The sequence below is a fragment of the Stegostoma tigrinum genome, chromosome 9 (genome assembly GCF_030684315.1).
Source record: "Stegostoma tigrinum isolate sSteTig4 chromosome 9, sSteTig4.hap1, whole genome shotgun sequence".
Classification (NCBI taxonomy): domain Eukaryota; kingdom Metazoa; phylum Chordata; class Chondrichthyes; order Orectolobiformes; family Stegostomatidae; genus Stegostoma; species Stegostoma tigrinum.
Window position 1 is genome coordinate 18,680,663 of NC_081362.1, and position 13,261 is coordinate 18,693,923.

At 40.6% G+C, this 13,261-nt stretch overlaps 1 protein-coding gene across 2 annotated transcripts in view; it reads left to right on the forward strand.

The window, feature by feature from the left end:
- Positions 1-13,261, forward strand: part of pcmt (protein-L-isoaspartate (D-aspartate) O-methyltransferase) — a 44,308-nt gene that overhangs the window by 15,772 nt on the left and 15,275 nt on the right. For both annotated transcript variants that reach the window (XR_007248082.2, XM_048535728.2), the window contains exons 3-6: positions 2,425-2,456; positions 8,616-8,720; positions 11,117-11,237; positions 11,517-11,602. Coding sequence is in view for 1 of the 2 variants with exons in the window: in XM_048535728.2 (XP_048391685.1) it covers positions 2,425-2,456; positions 8,616-8,720; positions 11,117-11,237; positions 11,517-11,602 (344 nt within the window). In the remaining variant the exon portion in view is untranslated. The remainder of the gene's footprint in view (positions 1-2,424; positions 2,457-8,615; positions 8,721-11,116; positions 11,238-11,516; positions 11,603-13,261) is intronic.

Genomic DNA, 13,261 nt, shown 5'->3' on the forward strand with positions numbered 1-13,261 from the left:
GAGCTTTCTTTACAGCAGTCATTGGTTATCCATTCAATTATACACAACTGCAGAAAAATACAAATGCCATTGACCTGTTGAGCATCTGATGACATTCTGAATGTAATAGTCACAAGGGCTACCAGATTCTATCGCCTGTTATCATATGGGTTTGGTTTGTCAGTTTCTCCTCTTTACACTCTTCTACCCTTTACCTTCAGTTGCCATTCATTCCAAGCGCTCGCTCATGTCTGCGTTCTTTCTGCCTCTGATTTCCAGTTCTTGGCTAGTAGGCAGCAGGGCTGTTAAAGTTTGAGTGGCAGGCAAATTGCCTCAGATATCCCAGAATCATCCTCTGGAAATTAAATCAAAATAATGTTTGAGTAACTCATCAAAAAAGTCATACCTCTCTTCCCCAAAAGTGGAGAAAAAGGACAAGACTGTCTTTCTCCCACGTTACCTGTTCCAGCTTCACCATTCGAAGATTTTGCTGCTGCTGAAAAGACAATCTATGATTTGAAGGAGCAGTAAGGGCAGGAAGGATTGAGCCTCTGAGTTTGTCAAATTGCTGCAACTGTTTCCAGGTTCACTCTGCAGCAAAGTTTCAGGAGACTAGAACAGTGGCTGTTCAGAGGGAAGTGTGCTTTAGTGTCAAGACTGAGCATCAGTCAGGAAGGGGAGAGCATGGAGGTGGGCCTGCATGTTAGTGGGAAAGGTGTGCTGGGGAGCAGTGCCCCATGTGTCATCAGGGAATGGGGGAACAGGACTCGAATACCAGACTGGTGATGGAGGAGCTCAGTAAAATAGGCTAGTTTTTTTCTGATAAAATAAGCACTCAGGGTATTTTTTGAGAAGTTTATCAATCATGCTTATTTTTAATTCACATGTGGGACATGGGCATTGCTGGCTGCCCAGCAATTATTTGACCATTCTTAGTTAAAAACCAAAACAACTGCAGATGCTGTAAATCAGGAACAAAAACAAGTTGCTGGAAAAGCTCAGCAGGTCTGGCAGCAACTGTGAAGGATAGAACAGAGTTAACATTTCTGGACCAGTGACCCTTCCTCTGAACTGATGCTGGCTGGGAAAATGTCAGTTTATATGCAGAAAATAGGGAAGTGGGTGGGGTAGGGAGTAAATGATAGGATACAGCCCAAAGAGAGACAGACAGTTGCACACACAAAGGAGTTTCTAACGATCAGGCTGGGAGGGTGAATAGTTATTGATGGGGACTGCTCCCATCCTGTGTCCTTGAAGGTGGTGGTGCGCTGCTATCTTGAACCACAGTAGTCTGTGTTGCTGTAGGTTGACCCACGCTACCCTTAGAGGAAAGTCCAGGGTTTTAACCCAGTGACAGTGAACGGAAGGTGATATATTTCCAAGTCAGGACGGTGAGTAGCTTGGAGAGGAACTTTCTGCTGGTGGTGTTCCCATGTATCTACTTCCCTTGTCCTTCTGAGTGGAAATGGTGGTGAGTTTGGAATGTGCTGTCTGAGGATCTTTAGTGAATTTCTATCCACCTATAATCATGCAAACTATTTATGTCTCTTGTGTTTCATAGAATGTGGAGCTCAAATTTAACTTGTGAAGAAATCAAATTCCTTCCAAAACATGGCTTTCCAGTTAGATAAGGCTATTGATTATTGTGAAGTCACAATATTCTGGTACTGTACAAGAGACTAAGTAAAAGCTTACCAGATGCTTCAGAGGTGCACGGTATTGAACCAGCAATGGAACTGACTGAAGAAATCTGCAGTAACATTAAGTAATTCAAGAAAAATATTTGAAGCTTAGAGAGCTTCTGTTATTGGTAGTCATTCTGCAAAAAATCAACCAATTGATTTGGCTGGGGGTAGGGGGGAGAGATAAGTAGATGTTGTAATCAGCCCCTCTTCTACCATTGCATAATTTGTGGGAGATTTTCGTTTTCATAAAGTAATCGTGCAGAAGGAGGCCATTCGGCCCATGTCTGCAACAGCAGCCCAAATGAGCATTCTGACTTAATTCTTTGCTCTTTCCAAAACGTTTTTTATCTATAGATTCCAAGTTGGGAATTTTAAAATAATATACAGTCTTTAGTGCTTGTGATGTCCTGTTGCTCTAAAAGAGAACATTGTGTTAAATCCTTTCTTATCGTAATGTTACCTCTATTTATGTTATGAGTGCATCATCTAATGAAGGAGTCAGTGAGTATGAGAAAGTAGCCCTTGAGTGCCTCACTAACAGCCCTCAAAAAATGTTTTGACCCTTGCCAGAGAATGCTGAGTCTTGTTTCATTTAATGTACGACATTCATTTGTGTTATAATATCCATTGTAGTTTAAAATCTGTTTTGACAATGCAACCGAGGATTTCATTTGTACATTGTAGCTGTGCATTTATTTACATGATTACAACACTTCATGTTTTACATTTGTGAATAAATGGGACTTGCTTTGTTTTATAGGTTTTCAGGCAACAATCAGTGCTCCACACATGGTAAGTGCAAGATATTTTATGATTAAGTGCCACCTTCGTACTCTGGTATAAATTTCGGTGAAGTTTACTACAGTACTTGTTGAACTTATGCTCCAGACCTCATTGCAACTTTGATTTGATATGAATGGAGCTAAATGCCAGAGAAAGTTGATGGTCTTTGTCATTGATACTTAGGAATGCTAGCAAAACTGGCATCACTGGTCACATAACAAATACTTGAATAGTTGGAGTCATACATGAAGTAAAAGGAAATGGTTTTAGATGTCAGAAGCCAATAATTTCTGCTTCAAGAAGTTATTTCAGGAGTTCTTCAGAAGTGTCTTGGACCGTTCTTAAGATTGACAGGTTGTTTGCGAGTAATTTAAATGACAATTCTCATGTATCTTGTGACAGTTGAAATTGTGAATCAGTTGAAAGTCCAGCTATTTTCCTTTGACCTCTCAGTACAACAGCATTATCCTTCAGACCTTCTGCGTATTGGAAGAAGGGGTAAAAGGTCACTATTGCTTAGAAGTTGAGTTTGACCAGCCACGTCACTATTGTATCTTCAAGAACATAAAAAGACCAAGTGCTTTAACAGTGCCTCCTGAACCTTGCACAATTGACAAGACTTGTCAAAATTGTGTTGGACGACTTGTTTGGATGGGTTGTTGGCACATTGGTACTTCAAGTTCAACACCACAATGAAGAAGTAGTTGGTTTGGTGCTCCTGTTGTGGACTTCATATCTCTTCAATTATTGGGATGCCTACTCCGCATGGATAATTCACAGGATGCAGTGCAGCAACTTATTATCACCCTCCTGGAATGTGTGCTGCTGAATAACTTGCGGTTTTATTGTTTTAACTTGGTAAATAATCAGGCAAATGTTTGATACTGAGCTAGGCAACGATTATTATGGCAGGGGATCAAATATTTGCTGAAAGCGGTAAGGTTTAAAGGTTGTGTTAAAGGGACAGAACAGGGGAATAAATTACCGCTCCTGAGATGCTGCTTGGCCTGCTGTGTTCATCCAGCTTCACACTTTATTACCTTGGATTCTCCAGCATCTGCAGTTCCCATTATCTCTGAATAAATTACCACAGCTTGGTTTCTGGACAGATGTGGTTGGAAAGAGGAGCTGCGATCTTGAGTTTCTGGTATTGGACTAGGATGGACAAATTCAGAAAGTAATGACACCAGGTTATAGCCCAACAGGTTTAATGGAAATCACAAGCTTTTGAAGCACTGCCTCTTTGTCAGGTGAAAGAGGAGCAAGTATGGTTTCCTGAGATCTGTCACCTCCAGGTTCCCCCTGATGTCGCCATCCTGATTGATAATCCAGTGTTGATGCTTTCTAATGAGCTTTTGGACAATTGATATATTCTGCATTGTGTGAAATGAATGTATTGAGTTTCTTTGTGATTACAAGTGAACAAACGTCTGAGCAGACTTCAATGTTTACAACTATGCCTTTAAAGATTACTACTGGTGTGAAATGAAAAGTGCCATAGTTAGCAAATCTGATAGTGAGATAACATCTAAACTAAATATGTTAAACTACCCAGCGTTGTAGCAAACAGTGCAACTCTGTCCTCCTTGCTGCAAGAAGATAGTCCTCTCCTGAATTATTAGGCTTTGTAGCAATCATGCTCCTGTTCTACACAAGAAGTTAACTGTTGGCCTGACAGCAATGAAGGGATGTGAATTGTATATACAAGTACAGATAGTGAATGAGCTGTAGAGAAACCTGGAGATGGTTGTGTTACTGTGATAGTACTGCTATTGTGCTTATTTGTGGTAGAAGTCATAGGGTTGGGAACAGTTCTGTAGTAAACCGGAAGTGTCTTTTTCCACTGCCTCTTTAGCAACAGCCCAAGTGGATCAATAAGAAATAGCTTCAATTAAACATTTTAGGGTCATCTAATATAAGTTGATAGGTTCTGATGCTAACAATGCTGTTCAGCACCAGTTTAGTCCCAGATTTTGGATTCGGAAATGCAGAATATCTTTGTCTTTTAAATTGCAACCAGTTTGGTGATGCAGTTTGTATTTTATAAAAATCTGCCCCCTCTCATTAGGTCACCTTATGGCCTAAAGACCAGTCGAATTGTCTAGGGTTCTTTACTGTTTGTTCCAGAGCTTGATATTGTAAAGTTATGTTTCAGCAAAATTATGTTTCATTTACCATGTATGATTCTGTGGAAGTTTATTTAGAGTAACAGGAAATTGGGGATGGACTACCATGTTGTGACCCCTCCATAGTGGAGTCAGCAGGGAATCTAGCCCACCCTCTGCTGGATAAATACAGTACTGCTGCATGTAATATGCCCTGACGCTGAACAAATCCGTTACCTTTTATAGCAGGAGCTTTTTTAAGACAATTTTAATATGTAGGCAAGGCTAAGGACTATGCAGAAGGATATCAAAAAAACTACAGGCCAGTTAGCTTACCGTCCATTAGAAACTATTAGCAAAGAAATTATAACTGGGAACTTGGTTAAGTTCAATGTTATCAGGCAGATGTAACATGATTTACCAAAGTGAAGTCGTGCTTACCAACTATTGGACACCTTATTTAAGGAAGGATTTAAGTTTGTTGGATGCAGTGCAGATCTTCCAAACTGATCCCTGGAAGCAAGGTGTGGACATACAGAAATAACAAGATGTAGAGCTGGATGAACACTGCAGGCCAGCAGCATTTCGGGAGCAGGAAAGCTGGTGTTTTGTGCCTAGACCCTCCTTCAGAAATGTGGACATATAGGATGCTTTACCTTTATGAGGCAAAGTTGAACTTGCTCGACTTGCTGGAGTTTAGAGTAGGATGAGACTTGATTGAAAGGTTAGAAGAGTAACTGGAACTACAGATTTGAGAGTATCATTAGATTATCCATTGTCTCGATACATGGTGGATGACTAAGGGGCCAAATGGCATCCCCTTCGTGCTTTTTTTATATAAGCAGTCTCAGTGCAATTACACCCCTGCAGTGGAAATGCTAGTGTCATCACCAGTTGGAAGATACAATTACAATATGATTAGCTCATATAGTTGGTATCCATTACAAAAAGAATGTAAATTGTAAAATTGGAACTGAATTATACCTGAGTGCCTTTGTCCAATTATCCCATCCTACAGCTCAATGCTTGGCTTTAATTGCATTTGACCTTGCAGCAAAGAAAATGGAAGTGTTTCAGGTATGTGTGATCATGTCACCTATCATGGCACACACTTCGCAGTGTAGATGTTGGAATACAGAGCAAACTTTGCCCTTGATACTGGACTTGGAAATTATGTCCAACAGTGAGTTTGACATCAGTTGGTTGCAGTAATGGATAGACTGGCAGTATGATGGAAGATTGACAGAAAATGTTGGAGAAATTGGGTATTTTGGCAGAATGCATGTGGAGGGACAACATGTACTTAATGGTACAGTTCTAAAGATTGCAATGACAGAGGGCCTTTTGAGTTTTGTAGATTGTGATATGAAGTACAAATGCAAGAATGTTTTGCTGAGTCTATACGAAGGTCTTGTTCGCCCACCTACTAATTATTACCCAGCTCTGGTCATGATGCTATTGCATACCTAACGAAGAACACTGAGGTCTTCAGGGGTTGCAGTGGAGATTTGACCCGTGGTTTTAGGTGTGAATGTGTGTAAGTTTACATTGGAAAAACTGGTATCCTTCTCCAAGAAGCAAAGGAGATTAAGGGGAGATGATTATGGTGTACAAAATCAATCTGCTTCAATTACGTGGTCAAACTTTGTGTTCTTGTTTGCTGATAATGTAAAAGTTAAAGGTCATAGATTTTTTTTGTCAAGAGATGCAGGGAAATGTGAGGAAGGATGCTTTTATACAGCAAGTGATAATGCCTTGAACTTTGCAAATGCATGCAATGGAAGCAATGAGGACAAAAGATTCCTAGAGAAAACTGCATGGATAGATATCAATGGGAAAGAAATCTGTCCAGTTACAAGGCTAGATAAGGGAACCTAATTGAGTGGATTGTTCTACATAGAGCTCATAGATATGAGGGGCCAATTGATGGTGTCTGCTCAAAGCCACATCCACCCAACAGCATTGCATTCTTTGCTGTGAGAAGGGCAAAATACCCAGCCGGAATGAGAAATTAACTTTGGCACCAATCTGAACCAGATGGACTGGACCATCCAGCCAACTGGCTATATCCATAAGAAGTCAGAATTGCTGTGTTAACATACTCTTATCATGCATATTGTAGAGCTGGAGCTGTGGATAATGGCTTCAGTTATTGTCACTATCACATGACTTAGGAATTTCCCCTGCTCTTAGTACATGCCATTGATATATTTTGGAAATATTTATCACTCAACCTGTTTGATTGCATTATGGACGATCCCTTCCTTGGCCATTAAAGCATGTAGTGGGATTTAAGCCTGAAGCTCTGGCTCAGTCAGTGATTCTACCTGCCACACTGCGAGATGACTTCCTCCCTCCAGTGTTGCAAATTTCTCATGCCACCTCCAACATGCTGCAGTATTCTTTATCTTGTATTGATCCTGGGTCTTAATATTAAGAAAGTGCTGAACTTGAATTAAGAAAAATAGTAAGGCACAGATGATCATGGGAAAATTGTTGAGATTTAGCCTCAACATTAGGTAGGGAAACCCAAATGGTGATAGGATGCATGCATTCATTCATTGTAGATCAGACCTAATGTATTTGTGTTGCGTAGCATTGACATTCTTTTAGTTATAAAACAATATACCAGTAGATAATGCTAGAGCAACTCGGCAGGTCCGGTCTGGAAGCATCTGTGGAGAGAGAAAGAATTAACATTTCAAGTTGTCTTTATAGCCCCAAACTTGCTAAGAACAATAAAATGCAGATGTGTGAGGAAATATTCCAAACACTGAGGAACAGTAAATGTTTGCTCACCAAATCCAATAAAGAATTCACAAAAAACCTATTTACTCCATGGGATGAATATAAAACTTGCTTACTGCATAGTGAAAGCAAATGGCTTTTAAGAGGAAGCAAGTTTAGTACATTGGGGAGAAAGGGTGATGCGCTGACAGTGTGATAATGTGAAGTAGTTTGGTGTGAAACATAGACACCAACTAAACTTGGGTCAAAGCCTGTATCCAAGATGTAAAATTCAATAGTAAGTAGTGATGTTTAGTGTGTATTATGATAAGATATGAAACTTGTGTGTTTTATGCATATATTTTTGGATTACATGAAGAATATAAAAAGAAAAGCAGAAAGCCACTTGCTGTTCTGATCATCTTTTCTGTCCAGTGCTGCAAAGTTCTGTTAAAGTCCAGTGCAGGCTGTGGCACTGGTCTCAAGTGAGTGTAACCACTTCAGACTGTAAACTTTGTCCTCCATTTTGAAACTTTCTTGTTGTTTCGCGCTAGTCTGTATCTCTTAATGTTTTGCTTTCTCGGAGTGGTCCTTTGCTCTAGACTAAGTGTTCATCGAAGAATAATGGTTTTTCTTTACTGGCATCATTAGCATTTATTTTGAGGCTTGTTCCATGATGTCTTTAAGTCGGTCCTGCTTTCTGACTAGCTCCTGGCTCCCTTTGTCAGGTGGGTCAGGAAAAGCAGCAAAAACCAGTCTGATTTCTACTTTCTTGAGGTTATGTTGGACTTGAAATAGCAACTGTTTCTCTCTGCCTACAGGTGCTGCTTTTTGATTTTATTTTAGTCACTTTTTGGAGCTTAAGTTGTTCAGAAGTTTGAAGGAAGTATTATTTCTTGGCCCTGTACTACATGGTATGGAGACAATTGGATGTAACCAGATGCTCTGTTTTTGTTGGTCTTACTGCCACAGGATAGTTTTCATTTGCAGTTGCTGAAACAGTGAGCATCCTGGCTTCCTGCAAGATTAAATTTAGCAATTTTTATATATTTGTTTTAAACTATAGCTAAATGTGCTTGGTTTTTTTAAAAAAGTCATTTTTGTAAAAGCTTCCCTTGGCAAGATCTTACAAAGGTAACTAGTTACTCTTGAGTTATGATGCATCTGTTTGCTAACATTGTTTGATATAACTAAAATGAAAGATGACGCACCTTGTATCACCAACTCTGTGTGGAAGATGTTGTTGGAAACTGATTAAAGAAACCATTTTGTAACTACAAAGTCATTGTGCATGCACCTAATTGATGTGTATATTGTGATCTTTTGTCCTCTCCAGCATGCATATGCCCTGGAACTGCTTCATGATCAGTTATATGAGGGGGCTAAAGCACTTGATGTCGGATCTGGCAGTGGAATTCTCACTTCCTGCTTTGCCCGGATGGTAAGTAACCGACTGCTTCATGAGGTGCCAAGTTGAAATAGGTTTTGCTGGCAATTTTTGTGTCCATTCATTTGAGTAGTCTTTCAGGACTGGGAAAATGAACAGCACTGAGGATCCTATTTGAAGAAAGTTGTACTACCTATTACTGAAAAATCTGCAATACCAGCAAAGGTCTCCTAACTTGATTTGTTATCTAGTTCCACCTTAGTGGAATGAGTACCAATATCGTTTATCTGGTCCAAGCACCTGGTAGGCCCTCTGGAATGGATGGGATGCTGCTGATACATGTCATTACAATGCAGTGAGTTTTTTTGTTTGTCGCAAAAGTAACAAGGGAAACCAAACGGAGGCTTGGAGACCGTTTTGCAGAACACCTGCGCTTGATTCGCAGTAAACAACTGCACCTCCCAGTTGCGAAACATTTCAACTCCCCCTCCCATTCCTTAGACAACATGTCCATCCTGGGCCTCCTGCAGTGCCATATTGATGCCACCTGTAGGTTGCAGGAATAGCAACTCATATTCCACTTGGGAACCCTGCAGCCCAATGGTATCAATGTGAATTTCACCAGCTTCAAAATCTCCCCTCCCCCCACTGCATCCCAAAACCAGCCCAGCTCGTCCCTGCCTGCCTAACCTGTTCTTCCTCTCACCTATCCCGTCCTCCCACCTCAAGCCGCACCTCCATTTCCTACCTACTAACCTCATCCCACCTCCTTGACCTGTCCGTCCGCCCTGGACTGAGCTATCCTCTCCCTACCTCTCCACCCATACTCTCCTCTGCACCTATCTTCTCTATCCATCTTTAGTCCGCCTCTTCTCTCCCCCCCCCCCCCCCCCCCCCATTTATTTCAGAATCCTCTCCCTATCCCCCTTTTCCGATGAAGGGTCTAGGACCAAAATATCAGCTTTTGTGCTCCTAAGATGCTGCTTGGCCTGCTGTGTTCATCCAGCCCCACGCTTTGTTATCTTGGATTCTCCAGCATCTGCAGTTCCATTATCTCGGTTACGTAGTTACATTGTTTCAGTAGAAATAGTTGATAGAATGGAGTTACTGTATATGGAAGTCTGTACGCTTTGGTCTCTTGCCTATTTCCCTACCCTCTCCCACTGCCCAGTCGCCCCACCCACCGAAATAGTCATATTTCTGTTCCACAAATTTTGTCAAAAGCTGTGGTGGTAAGGTTGGCGTAGGCATTAAACAGAAATTCAGAGCCATGAACAATAAAGGTATGGCTGTTATTATGAATGATTTTGATTGGCATATAGATTGGGCAAATCAAATCCATAACAATTCAATAGATGAGGAATTCCTGGAAATATGCATGGGGTTGTTTTCTGGATCCAATATGTTGAGGAACCATGTAGAGAACAGGCCATCCTGGATTGGGTATTCTGTAATAATTGGCAGTCTAGCTGTGCAAGTTCCCTTGGGTGGCAGTGTTCATAGAATTCTTCACAGAGCACATCAGCAGGCTTAATTAAAAAGGCAGTTGGATCTGAGAGCATGGAGTGCAGTCAGTTCTGAGGGAGTTAAGTTAGAATGGGTAATGCAGAGAAATTGAGACAACCAATGTCAAGTCAATGTCAAGTGCAACTAAAAGACCAAAGGGGGAGGGGTCCATGTGAACGGGCAGTGTTGGGGGTAGGTGGAAGAGTCTGTGAGAGGGGGAGAGGACTCTCACCTCAGCGCCATTTTCTTTAGGCAAAGGTAATGGAAGAAGAGTTCAACATCGGTGTTTGGTTTTGGCCTCCTTATGTGAGGAAGGATATTCTAGCTCCAGAAGGATTGCAATGAATATATACTAGACTGACAAATGAGAGTCAGGGGGTTGGTTAAGACTATTCACTAGAATACAACGTAATAAATGCAATCTCATAGAAACCTATAGAATTCCAAAGAAACTAGCCTGGGTAAATGCAAGCAGGATGATTCCAATGACTGGGAGTGTAAAGCTTGGAGTCTCAGTCTAAACATATAGGCCATTTAGGACTGAGATGAGAATTTCATTTCACCCACTGGTGAGCCTGTGGAATTTTTTTGCAAGTGGTTATTTGAGACCAAAACATTGAATCCTTTTCAGGAAGGAATAGTTTCAGGAGTCAGTCTGCTACATATTCGTTGCACTCCTTCCACCGCCTGAACATCCCTTCATTGGACCAAAACCAAATACTCCAAGTTTGGTCACACCAAGGACCTGTACAATTGCAACAAGGCATCCCTACTCCTGTATTCAAATCCTTTCACTACAAAGCCCATTTGCCGCCTTCACTGCGTTCTTGCTTTCACAATTGATTTTCTTATTGCGAACACAATTTGACTCTTTCAAATCTTCAATAAAATGTCACGCAAACATTAGAGGGAAAGGAAATATGCAAATATTTCTTTTTATCCAGGTCGGTCCAAGTGGAAGAGTGGTGGGAATTGAGCATATTAAGGAACTGGTAAATGACTCCATAAATAATGTTAAGAAAGATGATCCATCCTTGCTTTCATCAGGAAGAATAAAGTTTTTAGGTGAGTAAGCAGCTTTTTGTGCATATCCATGGATGATTAATCCAAAAGTGCTGCTACAAAATTGAACTTTTGTTTGCACTTACCATTTTTTTGGTTTTATTGGAAATAGTATGTAAAACCTGTCCTCTACAAAGCTAGAAAATCTGATTAATTGGTGCAGATAGAGTACGCTGGAAATGCTTCTGTTGCAAAACTTGTTTGTTCGCTTTGGAATTGTATATATTTTAAATTTCCCCTTTTTTAATAATTGTAATTGTTTGGATCCCTTTTTGTTCATAGTGGGCGATGGGAGACAGGGATATCCAGAGGAAGCTCCTTATGATGCCATCCACGTGGGGGCAGCAGCAAGCACAGTCCCACAAGCAGTAAGTATGTTCAAACCATACTGTAAGCTGCAAAAAAGTAGTACGTTGTAGGATGAGATCTCTTTCTGTCTTTTCACCCCTGCCCCCCCCCCCCAAAAAAAATTGGCTGAACTGAGGTTGCACTAAGTACAAAACCATCTATTGCAAAAAGAGACCATTTCTTTGAAAAATGAAAGCAAAATGCTTCACACTGAATGTGAAACAGAAGCAAAATGCTGAAGAAAGTCAGCAGGCCTGACAGCATCCATGAAGAGTTTAAGAGTTAATGCTTCAAGCCTGAGATGACTCAATATGTTTTTAGACTGTTCGGCTATTGATACTACCTGCATGTGTGAAAAGTGCTTGGATTTCACCTCTGCCAGTGGTTTTTTCAGTTCGGATTTTTGGGCATCTACAAGTATCCCTTCACTATCTTGGACTGAATGTTGTTATTAATTTGATGGGCAGTTCCATTGTATTCCAAATCTGACCTCACCTGACGTTTCTAAAATACATCCTTCTGTCAGAAGTTAATACTGTTGCTGTAATTGGGTTTCAGAATAAGTGCAGAGGACTCGATGTCCAAAGTAATGAATCCAAATTTTTTTCTACTTCCTGATTCTCAACGCTTTCAGTGCCACGAATAGACTAATAACTGTTAGGAAACAGTCAGTTTTGTTCTTTTAGCTTGGGCTAAATTTCCCACTTATTTTTGAGATGCAGTCAAGATCATTTTTGGTTAGAAATTGAGCGATTGTGCAGAAATGGATTAGGTTGATCAATAAAGATGCATTTATAACTGGATTTGAACCAGAAACATTCTTGCATTCTCTAGTGGCTAAACCAGGATAAATTTAGCATGAGATGGTCTGCTGACTTGTTGGCAGTAATTTAATGTTGTGAAATTCATTTCAAGATTCTGTCTGAGGATCTTGCGTTGAAACATTTGGAGTCAGCATGGCAAACTTGGCATCTTCACTTTGAATTAGATGCCATAAACTAAATGGAAAGCTTTGCTTGCTGTAATCTCTGAGGACTTGTGCATGTGAACAAACTGTCAGCATTGTTCACATAGCGTGGGTGAACCATAATGTAATTGCTTCAAAGTGAGATCTCTGTTTTATTTCACTGTGATAGTACCAACCACTGTTTTAAATTCACTGCAATTTTAGGCATCCAGTTTGCTGTTTGATGTGAGGAGGCAGGTGGGATTGTGAGAAATAATCCATGCTATTGTAATTGGTGAGTGAGTTGAAAACGGTGTTACGCACTTTGCTTGCACCTTGAAAGTTAATGCTAAGCATGCATACTAAATAAAAGAAGTAAAAATAAACTTTCTTTTGTACAGCACGCATTGTGCACACAGCAAGGATCCACAAAGCGCAATGTGATGAAGCAAAGATGATCTACTTCATACTGATTTGAAGGATAATTATTAACTAGGATACTGGAATAACTATCTTTGCATAGTGTCCTGGGATCTTTTGCGTTCATCCAAAACAGCGGAAGATGGAATGCTACTGTCCTGTCTTAATAAAAGTTAGCCACCTCCAACAGTGCCTTAATCCCTGAGTGCTGCATTGAATGTCAGCCTAGACTTTTGTGATTGCCAGTTCAAGGCCTGCTGTGGAGACAACCTGTTCTCCCAATGAGGGGTAGACCTTGAACTGACAACCTCTT